Source organism: Garra rufa, chromosome 4, assembly GCF_049309525.1.
Source record: "Garra rufa chromosome 4, GarRuf1.0, whole genome shotgun sequence".
Lineage (NCBI taxonomy): Eukaryota > Metazoa > Chordata > Actinopteri > Cypriniformes > Cyprinidae > Garra > Garra rufa.
Window position 1 is genome coordinate 48,813,117 of NC_133364.1, and position 22,946 is coordinate 48,836,062.

Sequence of the window (22,946 nt, forward strand, 5' to 3'; positions counted from 1 at the left end):
CATGTTTTTGTGTGTTTTTTCAGAATCCATTCGCTCTCGCTATAGAGTGAAAAAGATTATTGGACGAGGAGGCTATGGCAAGGTCTATGAGGGCATCCGAATTTCTGATGGCAAGAAGGTAGACAAACATTTTGCTCTTACTGTACATTAAAATCTGTATCCACTGTGTTTTTAAAGCACCTACATATAGTTTAATACTTAAATACTCAATTCTTCGTGGTCAAGGTAAGGTCAGGTGTTCAATATGCTCATCTGTGTTTTTGCAGGTTGCCATCAAACGTATTCGCAAGACTCCACAGGATCAGTATCTTCAAATTGTAAGTTGGCAAAACATAATATGTGTTTAGTTGTTTAAGAGCTGATTATTGTAGATTAAGGAGGAAAAACTTTTGACTCTTAACATTTAAAATGATACATGTTTTACCAAACTAACCTTTTGTGGCATCTTTTCTCTAGCCTGGGTATCCGAAACCTCTCATTACAGAAGTTGCACTGCTTCTAATGATGAAGGAAGAGCCCGTAAGCCCTCACTCCATCCAGCTCTACGAGTGGTTTGAGCATCCCCGAAAATTCACACTCATCATGGAGTTTCCAGATCCCTGCGAGAGCTTGCTGGACTTCATCAACAACAATCCTCCAATGAGTGAGACAACAGCGCGGGTCATCATGCGTCAGGCTGTGCAAGCGGTCCAGCACTGCGTTGAACATGGTGTTTTTCATAACGATATTCATCCAGAGAATATCCTGTTGAGAAAACACACCTTGGAGCTCAAGTTGATCGACTTTGGCTGCGGTCATCTACTTGACAGGACAGGCTACAACTGCACGAAATACAGAGGTGAGTTGGCATTTAGTGTAACAGAGAGTGGAAACCAGCATGTAGTGATTTATTGATCATGAGATGTTTTAAAGTATTGCTAAATGCTGAAAATGTCTCGCTCACAGGAATAAACGGTTACATTCCACCTGAGCTCTTCATCTATGGCAAATTCTACTGCGTCCAAACAAACGTCTGGGCTCTTGGAGTCTTGCTGTATGAGATGATGAACAGCTGTCCTCCATTTCGTGACAGAAACGAAGTCATGGAAGCCGACGTCAGATTTGTCAACCCAGATTTATCTGAAGGTGAGAGAATAGCATTGATGCACACATACAGCCTTCGCACAGAATGAACAAACACTGGTGGAGAGCATAGTACAACACAAAGCTGTTTTCATACATGCCAACATTAGTGTCACATGATCATGACTAAGTGGCTCTCTCCTGAAAACAGAATGCCGTGATCTGATTCTTCAGTGTCTAACCCGTGATCTAACTGAACGGCCGCTCATCGAAGACATCTTGCAGCATGACTGGTTTGAAACAGTGGATCTAAAATGAAGAGAGTCAGAGGTGAGACATTTGTCATCTTCAATATATAATATACATTTCAAATATGATTAGTGAAGTGAGTTAATTTGAGCAATCTTGTTGTACTATAATAAATGATGACAGGAAAAAGACTTGAGTAAAAGACAGTCAGTGTGAAGAATGCTCTGCCTTTTTCTTTGCCAGGGTTGGACATACAGCATCCAGTGAAAAAGCAGATTGGATTGACACATGCTGACGGGAAACTCAGGCCTCTCAAGTAAGCCAGAACTACAGCAGAACTAGAGCCTGTCCACGTTCTTACAGCCCCGTCTGAAAAAGAGCAGAAGAATCAGAGCATGTCAGAGCCTATGGCCTAGTGGTTAGCGCACTGACAAATAGAGCTACTGCGCTTGCGGCCGACCTGGGTTCGAATCTCGACCAAGGGACCTTTGCCGATCCCACACCCCCCTCTTGACCCAACAGTTACCTGTCAGTCTCAACTGTCCTGTCATCTAAAAAGCAAAAAAATATTTTGGTTTTAAAAGCATATAGTTTTAGACGCTTAGTTGTAAATGCTTAGGTTTAGCTTAGTTTGATAAGCATGGTTTTAGCTTAGTTTTAAACACTTAGTTTTAGCTTAGGTTTAAAAGCGTAGTTTTAGATGCTTGGTTTTAAAAGCTTAGTTTTAAAAGCATGGTTGTAGCCTAGTTTAAAAAATAAATGTTTTATTAGAAAGCAGTAAAAAATATAAAAAAAAATAAAAAATCTGCACAAAAATGTTATCCAATATATATATATATATATATATATATATATATATATAGATATAGATATATATAGATATAGATATGTATAAAAATGAACTGAGTATATAATAAAAATTATAATTTAACAACAAATTATTAGTTTTAAAAGCATGGTTTTAGTTTTAAAATAAACGGTTTATTAGGAAGCTATAAATAAATATACCTAATAAAAATGAAATATATTTACATTTATTTAAAAATAAATGATAATAATAATAATAAAAAAATATAAAAATAATATAATATATATAAATTATTATATCTAAAATAATGCAAATCAACTGAGTATATACACATTTTAATTTGATCATTTTATTAGCTTTAAAAGCATGGTTGTAGCTTAGTTTTAAAATAAATGTTTCATAAGAAAGCAATATAATAAAAAATTATACAAATTATAAATATATATATAAAATGATATCTGAGTAAATAAAGTTATAATTTATTAAAAGTTATTTGTTTTAAAAGCTTTGTTTAAAAAGCATAGTTTTAGATGCTTAGTTTGGTTGTAGCTTAGTTTTAAGATAAATGTTTTATTAGGAAGCAATAAAAAATATATATATACAAATGTATTAAATATTAAATACGATATCTAATACAAATATAAAAACAAATACAAATAAACTGAGTAGGCTATATAATAAAATAATAATTTAATACATTAAATTAAAAAAAAACTTAAAAAAATTGCTATCTAATAAAAAAATTAGGAAGCAATAAAAATGTAAAGGACATATATATATATATATATATATATATATATATATATATGTATATAAAATATATATAAAATATCTAAAAAAATATAAAAATTAATACAAATAAACTGAGTATATAATAACAATTTTATTAGTTTTCAAAGCATATTTGTAGCTTAGTTTTAAAATGTTTCATTAGGAAGCAATACAAATATTTAAAAAAATTATCAAAATTGTAAAAAAAAAATATATAAAAATATATCTAATAGAAATATATAAAAAATACAAATCAACTGAGTTTAAAATTATGATTTAATAAAACTTTTTATTAGTTTTAAAAGCTTACTTTTATTAGGAAAGAATAAAAATAAAATGATATGATATCTAATAAAATATGAGAAGCAATAAAGTTTTATTTGAAAGCTGTAAAAAATATAAAAATGTATAAAAAATAACAAAATCTGTACAAAAATAATATCTAATAAAAAAATATATAATTGAACTGAGTATATAATAAAAATTATAATTTAACAAAAATTATTAGTTTTAAAAGCATGGTTTTAGTTTTAAAATAAATGGTTTATTAGGTAGCTATAAAAATGTAGATATTTAAAAAGATAAATGGTAACACTTTACAATAAGGTTCATTAGTTAACATTAGTTTACCATATTAGTTAACATGAACTAATAATGAACTGGACTTATACAGCATTTATTAACCTTTGTTAATGTTAATTTCAACATTTACTAATACATTATTAAAATTTTGTTAACATTAGTTAATGCAGTGTGAACTAACATGAACAAACAATGAACAACTGTATTTCCGTTAACTAACGTTAATAAAGATTAGTAAATACAGTAACAAATGTATTGCTCATGGTTAGTTCATGTTAGTTAATACATTAACTAATGTTTAAGTAATGAACCTTATTGTAAAGTGTTACCAGATAAATATATGTAGATATATATTTACATTTATTTAAAAATAAATAATAATTAAAAAATGTGTATATATATACATATATATATATATATATATATATATATATATATATATATATATATGTATATGTGTGTTTCATAAGAAAGCAATATAATAAAAAATATACAAATTATAAATATATATATATATATATTTATATAATATATAATTATATCTGAGTATAATTAAAGTTAAAATTTATTAGTTTTAAAAGCATGGTTGTAGCTTAGTTTTAAAATAAATGTTTTATTAGAAAGCTGTAAAAAATCTAAAAATTAAAAAAAAAAAAAAAAAAAAAATCCGTACAAAAATAATATCTAATAAAAAAATATTTAAATGATCTGAGTATATAATTGAAATTATAATTTAACAAAAAATTATTAGTTTTAAAAGCATGGTTTTAGTTTTAAAATAAATGGTTTATTAGGTAGCTATAAAAATGTAGATATTTAAAAAGATAAATATATGTAGATATATATTTACATTTATTTAAAAATAAATAATAATTTAAAAAAATTATATTTATATATATGTTTCATAAGAAAGCAATATAATAAAAAATATACAAATTATAAATATATCTGAGTATATAATTAAAGTTAAAATTTATTTGTTTTAAAAGTTTTGTTTAAAAAGCATAGTTTTAGATGCTTAGTTTGGTTGTAGCTTAGTTTTAAAATAAATAAATGAAGCAATAAAATATATATATGAAATATGATATCTAATACAAATATAAAAACAAATACAAACAAACTGAGTAGGCTATATAATAAAATAATAATTTAATACATTAAATAAAAAAAACTTTTTAAAAAATTGCTATCTAATAAAAAATTTAGGAAGCAATAAAAATGTAAAGGAAATATATATATGTGTGTGTGTGTGTGTGTGTGTGTGTGTGTGTGTGTGTGTGTGTGTGTGTGTGTGTGTGTGTGTGTGTATAAAATATCTAAAAAGTATAAAAATTTATACAAATGAACTGAGTATATAATAAAAATTTTATTAGTTTTAAAGGCATGGTTGTAGCTTAGTTTTAAAATGTTTCATTCACAGTTCTCAAGGTTAATGAAACCTAAACCTAGTGGGAGTAGCAACAAACCCCTGACACCTAGGCAGAGGTGGCTTCTCAGGGTCATGAATTTTATAAAAAAACATATTGTTCCCCGTCCACTGTAAGTTTACAAACACATTTCACTGTATACACAATGTACAGATTGGAAACATTCCTATTTTAGTAAATATATATTTTTTTATTTACATCTTTATCTGTGCTTTTAATGCATTAAAATTTCATCAGTTTTATTGTGTGCAAATGCCTACATATATAAAACTCAATGTCCTTAAAATTAGGGATGCACCGATCCACATTTTTTCACTTCCGATCCGATTCCGATTCCGATACCTGAATTTGGATATCTGCCGATACCGATACTATTCCGATACCAGAGCTCTATTTGCTTTTATATCACTATGACTATTATCATTATTGTTGATTTTATGAGGCTGTAACAAACTTCTCCACAAGCAAGTCTAAGTATCTCCCAAAAAGCAACTTGAGGTAAGTATGAGGTTAGAAAATGGCAGAAATCCCATCCTGAAAACAAATATGCAACTTTAAGGGTTTAAATTGATATTTATTTAAATTTCAAGACAGGGTTACTAGATACTAGTGCAATATACACTCTTGTTGCATAAAACAAAAAGGTTTTCAAATATTTGAAATAAAAAATAAATATTCACACTATAAATAGAACAATGTGCATCTGATCAACATAAATTCAGTAAATTCTTGCTTGTGTAGCAGCAACAAAATAAGGTTTTCAAATGTTAAACATTTTGAATAAAAGTGCAATAAGTGCACTTTTCGGATCAGCAAAAAACAAACAAAACAAAAAAAAGTTTGTTGTTTATTAATTACTGAATGCTTACTTTAAGTACTTCTAATCCACAGCAAAAACTAGCTGAACTAATATAATAAGTAACAAAACAAGAACACTAACACAAATGACAAGTGTAGATGAATACAACATAAAGTTACTAATAAAATCAATAATACTAGTATTCAGGTGCAGAAATTTAATAATTCATTGTTAAATAACAAGTGCTTCTCACTGCAGGTATTTATAGGATGCTGTCTCTTTAAGGCCTAATGCACGTAATACTGGCTCGCATCTCCTTCTCAGCTGTTTCGGTTCACTGAAGACATAACCGACGGTGTTACCAGAATAAAACAACGGGTATTTAAACATAACTTTGTGTGAATGTTTCTGTTCAAGAGACGTTAAAGAGTAATCAGTCTGTGAATCGCACAGTTTGAATCACGTCTCTCTCTCTCTCTCTCTCTCTCTCTCTCTCTCTCTCTCTCTCTCTGTGCGCGTGCTCGCTTCAGGTGTGTGCGGCAACGTTAAAAACAGAAAATAACACGCACGAAGTCTACAAATTATAAACTTTTACTCTATGATGGGTAATATTTAACAGTTAATCTACTAAATAAATCCACGTGGTGCCACCTCTCGGAACAACGGCTTTGCAAACATTGCACGTTGCTGTCTTTGCGGCGTTTCCGACCGTAAAGTATTTGAAAATAGAAAATAACACGCACAGAAAATAACACGCACGAAGTCTACAAATTATAAACTTTTACTCTATGATGGGTAATATTTAACAGTTAATCTACTAAATAAATCCACGTGGTGCCACCTCTCGGAACAACGGCTTTGCAAACATTGCACGTTGCTGTCTTTGCGGCGTTTCCGACCGTAAAGTATTTCCACACAGGGGACATGTATGACGCTCAATGCTAAACTGCTACCTGCAAACTGAAGATTTCCTGAAAGGAGGCATCTCATCTCTCTCAGTGTCTCATTGGAGCACAGACACGTCACCTAGCCCGGGATCACTTGTGAAGTCATTTCAGCAGACAGCACTGTACGTAGACATAACTCTGGATCGGAAATTTCTCTAGGTTGGATCGGAAATTTCCGATCCATTAATTAAGCTGGTATCGGAACCCGATACCGATACTGGATCGGATCGGCCCCATCCCTACTTAAAATTATATTTAAAAGTGCCATGTTCAGTACTATATAATGCATACTTTACTAGCTTGATTTGCCGCCCATTGACCAGGATAACACAGAAGACCCAGGAGACTATGATCTTGATGATAGTACAGAATCCCTCAATGAGTTGCAGACACTGTCTAGACCTAATACACCAACACCTACATCACAGACCTCCTCCCCTGTTGAATGTTTAGATTCCCCATCAACTGACAGCACAAATGCAGGGGTAGAGTCAAGTACAAGGGGAATGAAACGCAAAGCCAGGGTATCTGACATTGAGCTGCAGAAGCTAGCTGTTTTGAGTTGAGGTCGACCCAACACTGGATACATTCACTACTTTTGGAAACCAGGTAGCAGCTGAATTAAGGCAATTTCAAGACACAGCTATTGTTACCAGATTGAAAAGGAACATTATGAACATGATATATGCTGCTCAAGACACTGAAAGAAATAGATCCTCTTCCTCATGTTCACCATCGGCACCATACACATTCCACCCCATTGTTACACCTTTGCCCCCGATACAGGCCTACACACAACACAAGCCCCTTCAGGGTGCTCGACCGCAAAGTTTTTTGCAAACATTGCCACCATATGATGGCACTGAAAGTCTGTGAAAAGCTGTCCTTTTGATTTACTTTGTTTTATTTAATTTTTTTATATTATAAATATTATTTTATTATTGTTGTACTTTTACTTAATAGTAAATTGGTTACTCTGTTGCTGCTTTGTGTTAACACAAATTTATTTTACTGTTATAAAAGTAATGTTAACTTTTCAGTGTTCAAAAATAAGTTTTTTGTGCAGTAATGCTTAGGGCTGCGTTTCCCAAAAGCATCGTAAGCCTAAGAAGTTCATAAAAATGATCGTACGACTGATCTTAATATTACGGTCTGTTTCCCAAAAACATCGTAACTTAAGTAGCACTTGAAAATCTTCGTAGATCTACGAGTGCTCTGGTGTAATCGTAAAGCCTTAAAGGTCCACTGAAGCGCCTTGAAACACGCAGCGTTATTCTATGTGGTGACGTTCTTTTAACTGAAACAAAAACATATCGCCCAGCCCCGCCCACTAATTTTGAATAGCCAATAGCGTTCCATTTATATCTGCTCGGGCCAGAGCCGTTGAGCTCAGTAAAGCGGCATTTGTAAGCTTGTGACAGCCACAGACTAATAAATCACCCACAGACTTAATATGAAACTCTTGCTAAAACGAAATAGTGATCATAATCATGCTGAGGCTGTGTAGTTTAATACATGCCGATCGCACATATGATCTGCTCCGTGTATTGCGTCTCTGTGTAGGATGCGGGACACTACGGACTCTAGAGAGCATTTGATTGGACAGAACGTTTGATGAGAAACTGAAGTGCACGGTGATATCATCCAAATCCTTGATTCATATTGGCGGAAGTGACGAGACTGCAAGTTTTGAATGCTCATATCTTGTAAACGCAAATTTTGTCATTGTTTTTAAGCACACTAGCTTATAGATAATCTTAAAGCTAATATATTCATACTAAAAGCCAAAAAACTTTAATTTTGATTTCAGGGGGACTTTAAGTGCATCGTAAGGAGACAGAGTTATGAGGGCACCTGCTGGACAACCGGCAAATTGCTCCTAAAATTTACTTCTATTTATTTTTAATTTTATTTGTACTTATATTTTTATTCATATCTATTATCTACTCATTACACAATTCAATATATAAATAATAATGAATAAAGAAATAAAATAAAAATGACAAAATAAATGTTAGAATGAAAAAAAAAATTGAAGTTTTTCAGGCTGTGATAATTTTCACGTCACACACTTGTCATACAGTATATTTTACTAATTGCAGAAGGCCCCACTTGAAGAAACTGAATCACTGATTTTAGAAATTGCATTAATTACCTCTTCCCTGAAATTATTCTCTTGTTAGGTTGATAATGGTCAAAGGTTGTGCTTTTGTAAATGTACTGTATATGGAGAGTACATTTATTTAAAACAGTGCTGATAAAGAATGTGCACATTAAACATTTTTCTGCACCTATATGGATTTGTTTCGTCTCAAGATGGACCCCAGTAAAGTTTTTTTCTAAGCACATTTATAAAAAATTATAATTGAGCTAGATTTCAAGATGGTAAGTGTCTGTCAATAGAAGGTGAACCTGATTGCTCTTGCGGACATGATGTTTTTGTAGCTCCACCTCCATTAAAATAATATTTGAAAAATGTATTTTCTTTGTTTTTACTTATATTAAATGTAGCTTATTTATTTATTAAGATGTGAAATAAGCAATTGTTGATAAAGAAATTGATAAATAATTCTACTTAAATAATTAAGCTTTCATAAAAATATCGAAAATGATGCTGATGTCTTTTCCGGCAAGGACTGTTAGAATTAGTTTTATGCCAGATTGGAGCAAGACATTGTTTTTTACAGTTCAACATTTCCAGTTAATTTATGTTTTTAAACTTGCTCAAGAAGAAATTACAGGACTTTTTTGTTATTCGAGTTGAATACACATTCACACAAGTAGAAGAAGAATCAGAAATCAAAAATTATATGGATTGCTATAACAGCATGTGCAACAATGAGGAGCCATTCTACAGCGTGACGTTTCAGCACTTGACCAACGGACAGCGACTCCTAAGTAGCACTTAAAGCAGGGCTACGTGCAATTGTGTTAAGTGCATTTTTGGGAAACGCACGTGAAACAATAACGAACGTTCGCAAAGTGACTCGTAGAAAACACTCTTAAGTGCTAAGATCAATCGTTATCGGGAAACGCAGCCCAGGACTTTATTGAAAAGCATAGCACTTATATGGTTTGCACTTTATCAATAAATGTTTGACAGAAAAAAAAAGTCAGAGTTTGTACATGCTATTTGAAACAGTGATGTAAAACTACACACAGGTTATATGGTCTGTAGATGTAGTATATAGGCCTACAAAGCATTATGTGCCCAATGCCTAAGATCAATAACAGAACCACCATGTTTTTTTAATTACAAAAAGCACTTTTCTTAAAAAATAAAGAACAATCTGCTACAGTATGAAATCTGACAGAACAAAACAATCAGTGTTTTCTCCACTGCAAAAATTATACTCTGACATCCTTACAACAATAAATGTGTTTTTCCTGCCAAGGAACACAACCTGCAGGTATAGTCACATAGAAGGTTTCGTTGCATTTTTGCCACAACAGATGCATTGCGTTGCCCTCTATGACCCACTGGTTGGAAAGACCCTGTTCCATGAATCCTCCAGTTTCCTTCAACTATGCTGTGGTCATTGATCTCCCAGTCTGCAAAGGCTGGAGGTGTGTAGGCCTCAGATCTGCGCTCACGGAGGAAATTGTGGATGCATAGGGAGACCATAGTCATTTTAACTACCTTGTCTGGCTCCAAGCATATGGTGCTCCTAAAAACTCGTAGCCTGTTGGCAAGAGTGCCGAAGGCATTTTCTACCACTCGCCGTGCTCTTGACAGACGGTAGTTCAAGACCCGTTGACTGTGGTCCATTTGTCTGTCAAGTCAAGTCACCTTTATTTATATAGCGCTTGTTACAATACAGATTGTGTCAAAGCAACTGCACAGTATTTAAACAGCACAATAGTGTGTAAGTAACGCATTATTGAAGATAATCAATTTTCAGTTAAAGGCAGTTCATCAATGAATTCAGTGATATCATCGTCAGTTCATTTCAAATAGTACACGATTTCGCTGGAAAATGTCCCCAACTAAGCAAGCCAGAGGCGACAGCGGCAAGGAACCAAAACTCCACAGGTGACAGAAATGGAGAAAAAAAACCTTGGGAGAAACCAGGCTCAGTCGGGGGACCAGTTCTCCTCTGGCCAGACAGAACCAGCAGTTTGTACCAATGTCCGATTGTAGATCAGGTTCCTGTGGTGTAGTACCGATGGCTATCTAGGTTGGCGAGGTCTTCATTGATGATCGGTCTCTGGAGCTCATCTGGTTGACATCCACGGCTATTGAAGTCATCTCCAGGTGGTGATCCATGATCTAAGCTGGGTACGGACTGGATCCGGGGGACTGGAGTGACCATCTGATCCAGATACAGGCTGGGTCTGGTGGCTACGGTGACCTCGGAATGAAACTGACTAATATTAGCGTAGATGCCATTCTTTTTACGATGCAACGAGTGCATCAGATGTTATGTGAGGTGTTTTCGGTTCCGGTTGACCTAATTAATGCAGCCTAACAATCCTTTAACGGATTTGAATTATAGAAATGTGTTAATGTTTTATGTGTTACCGTAATTTCACATTCATATTCACAGACTCCTAAAGCTAAATACATTCATTTTAAAGCGTAAATGCCATTTATCTTTCTGATCCACACAATGGAAACAGGGACAGGAAAACCAAAATGGGCATTAGAGAACACCAGAACAAACAAGGACAAGGAGCACATTGTAAAAAAAAAAAACCACACACACAAGGACAATTCATAGGTGTGACAATCAATACTGCAAAAGACACAATTATATTGGTTGAAATAAAATTATTGCTTAGGAAATTAAGCAGAAATATTCAGTTGTAAATGAATCTCTTTTGCTTTAGGTGTGTGTGAATATAAATGTGAAGTGAGACTGTCATCTTTTGTCTGTTATACTCTCTGTGTTTCTGCCTCTTTAATTATTGTGATTGTTAATTCTAATGAACACTTGAGTTGTGTGTGAATGTGTCTTTCCCTGATCTCTGTGATTCCTAATAAACTGTTTATTGTGTCTTGTATTTATTACCCAAACTTTTCACTGTTAATAAAAGAAGATATGAAGTGAACTGAATATTTTGGCATATTTTTGCCAATTAACGAAATTTTATGATGTTTTTAACTTTAGAAAAGCATCATCATATGGGTACGAAATTCTATTCTATATACAACATTTCTATGATATATTTGTGCTTCTAGAGAGCAGTGCACCAATGGGACTTTTATTTTGCTCTAATGATGTGACGTCATAAAGCTGCGCCTCGCTCCTCATCTGTCTATGGTTGTGATTCGCCTGAAGAAAGGTTTGTGGTTTTAAAGTTTTAAACTAATGGATATTTTGGCACCAATTAAAGCGTTTTTACAAGCTATGTAAAATAAATCATCCTTATTAAATACAACGTTGTAATGCTTTAGGGTTAGTGAAGACGTTATCATTAGTAACAGAGAAAGTGCGTCTCATTTCTCTCTCTATATTTGTGAAATGATTCAGTGATTCGATTCAGCGGCACGCGGACTACAAACACAAACGAGTGAAATCACAACCGAGAATGATTTCATTAAAGAGTGTATTAGATATGATGTACAAATAATTGAATACCAGTTATAAATTAAAAGTAGCCTGCCTAAATATGAACTTTCTTGGTAGTTTGTGTATTTTATACATTTTATATATAAGTCTATTAAGTTTCTGACTGTCTTACTAGTGCACTGACTACTGAAATAGGAGCTGATTGAGACACAGATAGAGATTCTGTTTGAATTGATTTTTCTTTCTATTAATTATTCTCATCTTAAACAGGACAAAGTGTACAAACACACAGAAAAACTCCTGGAGAATCAACAGAGATCCATGTGACACACTATTATAAAGATGGCGTTTATTAAAGTGGAGATTGAAGACATGACGATTGAAGAAACATTGAAACATGAAGATACTGAGGAACAAACAAAGATGGTGTTTATTAAAGAGGAGAATGAAGACATGAGTGAAGAAGCATTCAGAGTCAAACATGAAGATACTGAAGAACAAACAGGTTGGTTTTTATTCTCAAAGCTGAAGTCACTACAGAAATATCACACGAGTGTAGAAATGTTTTGACATTTGACAGAAGTGTTGAGATCACACGGAACTTGATGGAACTTATGCCGCGTTCCAGACAAACCCGTAACCCGTGTTTTTCCAACCTTCTACCAGTGAAAGTGCACTGGAACGGCAGTCAAACCCGTGACTTGCCACTCGTGAACTTGTACTAGATTGATGTACTCCCAGTTACGCGTTCTAACGTAACATGCAGGTAGTGCACTCACTGTGGAAAAATAGAGCCTAGGACAATATAACGTTGCAATCAAATTAATAATAACATAAAAATAATAATAATTCATATATGTGACCCTGGACCACAAAACCAGTCATAAGGTTAAATTAGTCAAAACTGAGATTTATACATCATATGAAAGCTCAATAAATAAGCTTTTTATTGATGTATGGTTTGTTAGGATAGGGCAATATTTGGCCGAGATACATCTGTTTGAAATCGGAAATCTGAGGATGCAAAAAAATCAAAAAGACTGAGAAAATCACCTTGAAAGTTGTCCAAATTAGGTTCTTAACAATGCATATGACAAATCAAAAATTACATTTTGATATGTTTATAGTAGGAATTTTACAAAAAATCTTCATGGAACATGAACTTTACTTAATTTCTTAATGATTTTTGGCATAAAAGAAAAATCTAAAATTTTGACCCATGCAATGTATTTCAGGCTACTGCTACAAATATACCCCAGCGACTTAAGACTGGTTTTGTGGTCCAGGGTCACATATGTGACCAGGCAGTTTGGCGTGACTTGCCTGGAACGCTACAAAGTCGTGAGTCGTGCTTTTAAGTGGTGATTTACCAGTTAAAAAACCTGCCTGGAATGCAGCATTATGGTCGCAGGTCAGTCGGTGTCATGTTAAGCCCGCCCACCGACTCGTGATTGGCCCGGTATGTCTTGGATTTTTTGAAATCTTAAGTGAATTGAGAGTAACTAGATGACCTTGGAAGCAAATGTAACTTGCTGCCGCTAGGGGCGCGTCTAGATTCTAGGCTAGTCTATCAAGTGCAGCTGAGAAGATCCTGCTTTCACACTGGCCATTTGTTATTATGAGATCATGCATTTAAGTTGTAACAATAATATGGAATTAGCCTTAACAAAAAATATATATTTATATATTTTTGTCTGTAACATTAAACCTTATATCTGCCTCTAATATTAAAAACATTGATTTCTAGCATTTTGGCTAATTATGCAGAAGTACTAAGAAAATGCACAAAGCAAACCTTCAAATGTGAGTCATTACATTTAGCTACTGCTGAAAACAGTGCTGTAAATATAAAGCAAGTCTGACAGTAAAACAACAAACAAAAAATAAGCCAAAACAACAGCATTAACATTGAAGTTAACTCTGATGTTATGATGTGAGGTGTAAGATTGTAATGTACAAGTTGTACAACTCTATATCTTGTTTATATATGTTTAAAGTTAAAAAAGGGAAAAAGGATATATATATATAAATAAATAAAATATACAAGATAAATAACCAGATAAAGAGGAAATGAAGAAAATAATTCAAATAGGAACAATATTATCATATAAATAAATAGATGACCACTGTTCAGGAGACATAGGTCAAACTTACACCAAGGGACTGTATTTTAACACGAGAACGGTATAAACCAGTGGTTCTCAAACTGGGGTACGTGAGGTGATGGAGGGGTACGGAAAACAAAAGGCTGAGCTTTGGCATTCATTTAATTCTATCCCAACGTAAGGTTAAGGTGATGAGTTGGCATAAGTTGGGCTGAGGTTGTTGTGCTTTGGTGTTTCCCATACATTGATTTATTTGTGGCAACTCACCACAATATTAAAACTGACCGCCACAACTAGATTTTCTAAAAGGCTTTGACTTTGTTGAACAAACGTGAGCACTGTACATGTACATGTTCAATATTTTATATCACTGTATCTCTGAAGGAAACCTTTGGAAGTTTAGAACCTTCTTCAGAAAAATTTTAATGTTAATTATAGGGTCAGGAAAAGTGTGTGGGTCCCCCTCTCATCTCTGAGAGTTAAGTCCTCTCCTCCATGGACCTTCGTGAGGCAGTCATACCAGGTGTATTAGGCCTTTCCTAAATGGCCTCCCGGATGACTGCCTCTGTGCTCTTTATAGGGTCAATTATGAGCATGCTGCTCTCTGGAGCTCCCATCATGTTTTCTTTAATCATGTTTTAGGTCCTCTTTGCCTTCAAATGGAAACGTATTAGTGTGGATATTTTATTGACCAATTATTTTACTTTGTTTTGTATATTTCGATCAGATAACATTTTAAGCTGTCATTTAGTGATGTTACCACGTGCTCCTCACATGTTACATTGTATCCCACCCGCTTGGCATGTTGTCACACTTCACTTTGTTTCTTTTGAGGTAAATAACAAAAAAAAAAAAACCTTATTATTATGAAACAAAGCGACATATTTGTACTAGACAAACAACATTTACACAAACTGAGAAATGTAAAAAGTGTTACGTTGTGCTCCCCTGATCATAAAGCTGCACATGAATGAAATAAAACTCAGCCAAAGCAGCTTTTTATCGATGCAAAAAAATATAAATAAAAGGAAAAAAAAATTCTGCCGTAAAACATTTTGAAATTTTCTGGCTATTTTTTTTTAATACACCATGCTTGCACCCAAACTGAATAATTAAAAACACATTTATATCTTCTGTAGCCGATTCTTGTTAAACTCACAAGACATGCATATTATATGTGAATTTTAAGCTTGTTCTATGCATTTTATAGAACTTTTTTTTGTGCGAAATTATATTTATTTTGGCCATCAAAAGTGTACTGTCCCTTTATTTGAGCATGTCCCTTCTTCTTGACACTCACGCGCTGTTCCTGCTGCCGGTGTGAATTCACCCATTTGTTTGCCAAAAAAAAATATGCACTGCTCACGCTTGCAGTGTGAAACGGGCCTAAAAGTTAGAATGGGAAATTACTTTCTGGGTACATCTTAACACTTATTGGTTTGAACTACTGTTATATTTATTTTTTTCTAAAACGTTTAATGTTTATTTTCTCACATATTTCTCATTGCATAGCGTGTGACGTATAAAGCACACAGGCTCTTCATCAGATCGTCTGCATGCTTAAAACATCACATTGCTATGCAAATTATTTTAAAAAAATGTTTGATACTTTTTGGAGCCTTGGCTGATATAGCTGATGAAACTGATGAGAATATTGCTTGTGAATAAATTACTTCAACAAAAAAATAAAAACAAATCTTACATACAACTAAGGCCTTGTCCACACAGAGATTAGCTGTATGTGCATACATTTTATATTTTTATTTTCTTAAGCAGTCCTTAATGTCAATTATACATCAAATTGATCCACCATGCCAAATATATTTACATTTGAGATGTTGTGGTTTCCTCAGGTTATATTCTTCATAAGAATATGTAAATGTTAGAAAGTCATACAAACATCCATTTTGTTGTCAGGAGTGGACAAGGTTCACACAAGTAAACAAGCGCTGACACAATATAATAGTAGTTTAGTAATTCTGAGGAAAACAGGACTCAGCTTAGCCTGATGATTAGCCTTCCTCGGGCCAGGTTAGTTTAACAGCATTAGTTGCCCAGTCCTCCGGCTGCATATGCCTGTTGTGTATATGTGGCACATAGTCTTAGTGTTTGTATTTGGCTAACTAGGGCCCAGGTCAGGAAGCAGACAGACTGGCTAAACCAACCATCTGCTAGCTGCCTCACGTCACAGAAATCAGTTCATTCTCTGCACATAGAGATCCTTTTACCTAGATATCACACTTTAGAGAATGTGTCTGTTCCCCCAGTTAGAAAATACAAAAAACACCCAAACCAAATTAAGAGTATCAATTAACTTGATGTTCGACAAATAAAAAATGTATATAATACAGAGAAACAAGTGATAAAGCTTGACTTATTGAATATCAGGTCCCTTTCTATGAAAGCACTTTTTGAAAATGATATGATCACTGATCATAACCTAGATGCACGCTGTAAATTCAGCTCTTTGCTACAAGTACAGTAGAAACCATCATCTGAACTGAACTCTACTTTTCTGAATTGCTCAGCATATCCAATAATTCAGAAAACTCGATGTAATAGAAACTATGGACTCTCTCTTTTCATGTTAGATACGGTTGCTCCAGTGCGCTTAAGAATGATTAAGAAAAACAGTGCGACACGATGGTATAACGATCACACTCACTCTCTAAAGAGAGCAGCACGAAAAATGGAATGCAGCTGGAGGAAAACAAAACTACAGGTTTTTCGTACTGCTTGGCATGAATGTAATTTATCTTATAGAAAACCATTAAAAACTGCCAGATTGGACTACTTTGTCTCTTTTAGAAGAAAACAAACATAACCCTAGGTATCTATTCAATACAGTGGTAAATTAATGAAAAATAAAGCAGCAACAGATGCAGACATTTCCCAACAGCACAGCAGTAATGACTTTATGAACTACTTTACTTCCAAGATTGACACTATTAGAGATAAAATTGTAGCCATACAGCCGCCTGCTACAGTATCACATCAGGTATGCTATAGATCTCCTGAGGAACATTTCAATGCATTCTCTATTATAGGAGAGGAAGAATTGTATAAATTTGTTAAATCATCTAAACCTACAACATGCATGTTAGACCTTATTCCATCTGATCTACTAAAAGAGGTGCTTCCAGAAGTTATAGATCCTCTTCTGAATATAATTAATTCATCATTATCATTAGGATATGTCCCCAAAACCTTCAAACTGGCTGTTATTAAGCCACTCATTAAAAACCAAAACTTGGTCCCACCTAATTAATTAATTACAGGCCAATTTCGAATCACCCTTTTCAGTCAAAGATACTAGAAAAGGCAGTATCCTCACAATTACGTTCCTTCATACAGAAAAATGGTATCTGTGAGGATTTCATCAGGACCACAACATTCTTTTAAATAGACTTGAAAACTATGTAGGCATTAATGGTAGTGCACTGGAATGGTTCAAATCGTACTTATCTGACCGCCATCAGTTTGTGGCAATAAATGAAGAGGTATCACTAGTGCAGTATGGAGTACCACAAGGCTCAGTACTAGGGCCATTACTTTTTATGCTTTACATGTTGCTCTTGGAAGATATCGTCAGGAAACATGGTGTTAGCTTTCACTGTTATGCTGATGATACTCAGCCCTATATTTATTTGCAGCCTGGCGAAACATACCAGTTTGAAAAACTAACAGAATACATAGCTGATATAAAAACTGGATGGCGAGTAATTTCTTACTGCTAAATTCTTAAAAAACAGAGGTGTTAATTATTGGACCTAAAACCTCCACAAGTAATAACCTAAAACACTGTCTAATACTAGATGGCTGCTCTGTCAATTCTTCATCATCAGTTAGGAACCTAGGTGTGCTATTCGATAGCAATCTTTCCTTCGAAAGCCACATTTCTAGTGTTTGCAAAACTGCATTTTTCCACCTCAAAAACATAGAAATTACGACCTATGCTGTCAGTGTCAAATGCAGAAACGTTAATTCATGCGTTCATAACCTCAATGATAGATTATTGTAATGCTTTATTGGGTGGTTGTTCTGCACCATAGACTGTAAAAAAAGATGGACGACGCTTCTCCGCTTCATTTCACTATATAAAAATGGAGCTAATGCGTCTCAATATGGCCGCTGCCATCTTGGGGGAAATGACATAATTTGGAGCCAGAGTCTGCGCAGTAGAGATTCGTTTGGAGCCAGAGTTTGCGCAGTTGAGTTTTGTTTGGAGCCAGTGTCTGTGCAGTAGTGTTGCGAGGCCCAAACTCTCACAGACCCAATCGCAAGATCACTATCATGACACCACACCCCGTTTTATAGCGTTAAATAACTACCTAAAAGCGAACTTATTAGAAAAATTAACAATTGAACATGAATAAGCAGTATAAGAACTACCTTGCATGATGGAATGCATTTTTGGGAAAAAAATATTTGAAGTGTAATTCGATTATTTAGTTTGGCTCATGTCCCATTAAATTACATGGAGAGGGTGGGTTTATGACCTATACTGCAGCCAGCCACCGGTATGGCAATCAAAAACTTTTGGCTTTACTTTTCGGGACTCGTACAGCACACTTGTTCTGCACGCTTAATATACAAACTCCAGTTGGTCCAAAATGCAGCAGCTAGATTTCTTACTAGAACCAGAAAGTATGACCATATTAGCCTGGTTCTGTCAACACTGCACTGGCTCCCTATTAAACATTGTATAAATTTTAAAATCTTGCTAATTACTTATAAAGCCCTCAATGGTTTAGCTCCTCAGTACTTGGGTGATTTCTTATCACATTATAGTCCTTCACGTCTGCTGCACTCTCAAAATTCTGGCAATTTGATAATACCTACAATATCAAAATCAACTGCGGGCGGCAGATCATTTTCTTATTTAGCGCCTAAACTCTGGAACAATCTACCTAACACTGTTCGGGAGGCAGACACAATCTGTCAGTTTAAATCTAGATTAGAGACACATCAATTTATTATTTACAATACTGCATTATTGACACACTATTGACCTGTTTAATACTGTGAAGTTGCTTTGACACAATCTGTATTGTTAAAAGCGCTATATAAATAAAGGTGACTTGACTTGACTTGTGTGCACTTTGATGGATTAAATAAGGAGCATAATTTACCATACTTGGCAGTTGGCACATGTCACTTCACTTTCACTTTTTCACTTTCAATTGGTGCAAAAATATTGCTTGTTTTCTTTTAAAGGAAGTCTAATTTTAGCATTTTTTATATTATGTTTCCAGAGGTGTAATTACAATATTACTAATGTTTTTGACAGAAATATTTAAAATTGAGTGATTTTAAAAAATTATTTTAATTTTAATTAGATTTTTGAGAGATTAATGACTGTTTTCCACCATTTCCCATCCTCTGACAGTCAGTTTTGGTGTTTTCCTTTTAAAAGGTCAAGTGTAACAGCCAACATTTATGATTGGCTAACATAATTGCCCCCATAATAAAACCTCAAAAGGAATTATTGCGTGATGAATTTTTCATTTGCTGGTTGAGTGGGGAGTTTGTCCCCTTTCTTTTTTCCTAGTCTCTCTCTAAATTTGTTTAATTTTATACCCTAGGAGACATAAAATGGTATATATAATTGAGATCAGTCTATATAGATTTCCTAGATTTAATTAATTGTATAACAGCCAACTTAATCTCTGTAGGGTACCGGACAACCAGGATCAAGTTTGGACGCCCTGGTATAGGATCTAGCATACATACATTACTTATCTACATGTTGCGATGTTAATTGCTTTGTGCCATTAAACTGGGGTTAACTTTTATCTCTTTGTTTTTCCACCTTAGACCTAACATCGCTGAAAGAGGAGAGAGAAGTACTGAATGAAACTGAAGAGAAAGATCAGTTTAAAAATCTTAATAATTTTGTATCTGGAGAAAAGGATTTTTGTTTCTTAGAGTCTGAAAAGACTTCTAAACAAAAAAGAGCTCAAAAGACAGGAACTATCAGTAATTTCACTTGCTGTCAGTGTGGAAAGAGTTCCAAAGAACAAGGACACCTTAAAAGGCAAATGAGAATTCACACTGGAGAGAAGCCTTACTCATGCAAACAGTGTGGAAAGAGTTTCCAACAAGGACACCTTACAAGGCACATGAGAATTCACACTGGAGAGAAGCCTTACACATGCATACAGTGTGGAAAAGGTTTCATTCGTAAAGGATGCCTTAACAGACACATGAGATTTCACACTGGAGAAAAGCCTTACTCATGCGAACAGTGTGGAAAGAGTTTCACTCAAAAGGGAAGCCTTGACAGGCACATGAGATTTCACACTGAAGAGAAGCCTTACACATGCAAACAGTGTGGAAAGAGTTTCACTCGTAAAGAAGGCCTTAACATTCACATGAGAGTTCACACTGGAGAGAAGCCTTACACATGCAAACAGTGTGGAAAAAGTTTCAATCGTACAGGACGCCTTAACAGACACATGAAATTTCACACTGGAGAGAAGCCTTACACATGCATGCAGTGTGGAAAGAGTTTCACTGAAAAAGGAAACCTTAACAGACACATGAGATTTCACACTGGAGAGAAGCCTCACAGATGCAAACAGTGTGGAAAGGGTTTTACTCGTAAAGAATGCCTTAACAGACATATGAGATTGGAGAGAAGCCTCACAGATGCAAACAGTGTGGAAAGAGTTTCACTCGTAAAGAATGCCTTAACAGACATATGAGATTGGAGAGAAGCCTCACAGATGCAAACAGTGTGGAAAGGGTTTCACTCGTAAAGAACGCCTTAACATTCACATGAGAGTTCACACTGGAGAGAAGCCTTACACATGCAAACAGTGTGGAAACAAGTACATGAAGATTCACAATAAAGGGAAGCCTAACAGATCCCCTTAGCATGGACAGAGTTTCAAAAATCTAATTCACATGGTTTTAATTTGCTCACTTCTACCACCAACATTGCCGGCTTTGTGGAAGGCTGTAATAATCATATTTTAGAACCATTCCTTAAGGATTGTATTAGGAATTGTCTTATAGGACAAGGCATAAATATGCTGTATGATCATTTCTACAGGAGTTTAATAGGATCCGATTTTCATCATTTTGAAGAATTCTTATTCATTGCATCTATTACTAACCAATAGTTTTTGCAGTTGATTTTGTAGCATAGCCACATAAGGGGAAGTTTATTTATAGGATTGCTTGCCAATAAGAAGGCTGTGTATGTTTATTGCTTTACCCTGTGTGCTGTTATCTTTGCGTTGTGTATATATATGGAATCGGCGTTCAGGAGAGGCATCGCTCAAAAAGTTTAGAAACAGTACCTGGCGATTGATCCTGTGGATTACTTCTTTTGTTGGCTGTTTTTTCTCCCCCTTGGACTGAGTCTTCTTGTGGAGTATACTTTTTTGTTTTAGGATACTTACCTTGAAGGACAATTAAACAACCTGTGCTTTGTGGATTTGCACTCTCGAAAGATAAAAGACTACCGGTGAGACCGATATGAACTCTTGTATATACTGTGCAGTTGGGACGCTGAGAGACTACACACACACACACACACACCATTGTATTGCACTAATTCAACTTGCTCTGACACTTTGTAATTATTACTTGTATAATACATTTGGTTTGGAAATGGTGGCTGTCTGTGAGTTTACTACGTTCATACATTTATTCATAAAAAAAAGAAAAAATCTCCCGTTCCAAGTAGTGTGAATTCCATGCTCTGTAGGGAAATTGTTACAACTTAAACTCATCTAGTAAGTTTAGTGCAAAACAAATGTTCTGTTTTAATTTCAATAGTGTTTTAGTTTAGGCTGTTCGGGAGAGGGCTCCAAGCTTGGTAGTAATTCCCAAGCCCGGGGCATTTCCCTTGGCCGGGTGGAGGGGTCAGAGCTCTGCATTTAGCCTGAACCCTATAATCACTACTTTAACCCCCTTAAACTGAAGGTGAGGAGACGGGGTGGTGGAAGGGTGCTTAAAAACTTGAGATGAAGGAAGGGCTGCTTTGGTTATTTATAGGGAGTCTTTCTCATGCTGATTGGATAGGGAGTGTGATTACTGATGGTGATCACAAGTTCACTCTTATGGATAATAAACTGAGCTAAAGTTTAGGCATATCTGGCGTGCTGTCCGGGAGAGGTCTTAGAGCTTGGTAGTAATTCCCGAGCCTGGGGCACTTCCCTTGCCCAGGGGAAGGGGTCTGAGCTCGGCATTTGACCCAAATCCAATAAACGCTCCCTCAAAAGTCTAATAATCGCAAGGCAGCAGCCAGATTACCCCCAAAAATTGCCTAGCTTGAGCTGAAGGGATGCTGGACGTTGGTTGTAATAGCGGCCATGCACAAAAATAAAGGAGGAGCTCCTGCGGGAGCAGAACTGTTGTGGCAGTTGGGAATTATGAATAAGGCTCCTGCGAGGGCTGGCACTGATGTGGTAGTGTGAGGGGAAAAAGGCTAGAGGCTCTTGCGGGAGCGGGTACTGCAGCGGCAGTAGGGAGATTAGGAAGTGGCTCCAGTGGGAGCGGGTACTGCTGCGGAAGTGGGGAACTATAAAAGGCACCTGCGGAAGCGAAAAACTGTTGCGGCAGTTGGGAGATAAGGCTCCTGCAGGAGCGGGCACTGCTGCGGCAGTGAGGGGGTGGAAGAGGCTCTGGTGGGAGAGGGCGTTGCTGCGGCCATGGGGAAAGGAGAGGGCTA

At 35.2% G+C, this 22,946-nt stretch overlaps 1 protein-coding gene across 1 annotated transcript; it reads left to right on the forward strand.

Moving 5' to 3' along the window:
- Positions 1-11,374: 11,374 nt before the first annotated feature.
- Positions 11,375-21,118, forward strand: LOC141334111 (uncharacterized). Its single transcript, XM_073839255.1, has 3 exons — positions 11,375-11,931; positions 12,429-12,663; positions 20,081-21,118. Exons 2-3 carry the CDS (start codon positions 12,501-12,503, stop codon positions 20,968-20,970), a joined length of 1,053 nt encoding a protein of 350 aa, XP_073695356.1. The 5' UTR covers positions 11,375-11,931; positions 12,429-12,500; the 3' UTR covers positions 20,971-21,118.
- The last annotated feature ends 1,828 nt before the right edge of the window (positions 21,119-22,946 follow it).

Bases quoted from the DNA above. Each gene is read 5' to 3' on its own strand.
- LOC141334111 (XM_073839255.1), top strand. From the start codon at position 12,501: ATGGCGTTTATTAAAGTGGAGATTGAAGACATGACGATTGAAGAAACA. The intron at 12,664-20,080 runs GTTGGTTTTTAT...TTTCCACCTTAG, and splicing joins AGATACTGAAGAACAAACAG to ACCTAACATCGCTGAAAGAG.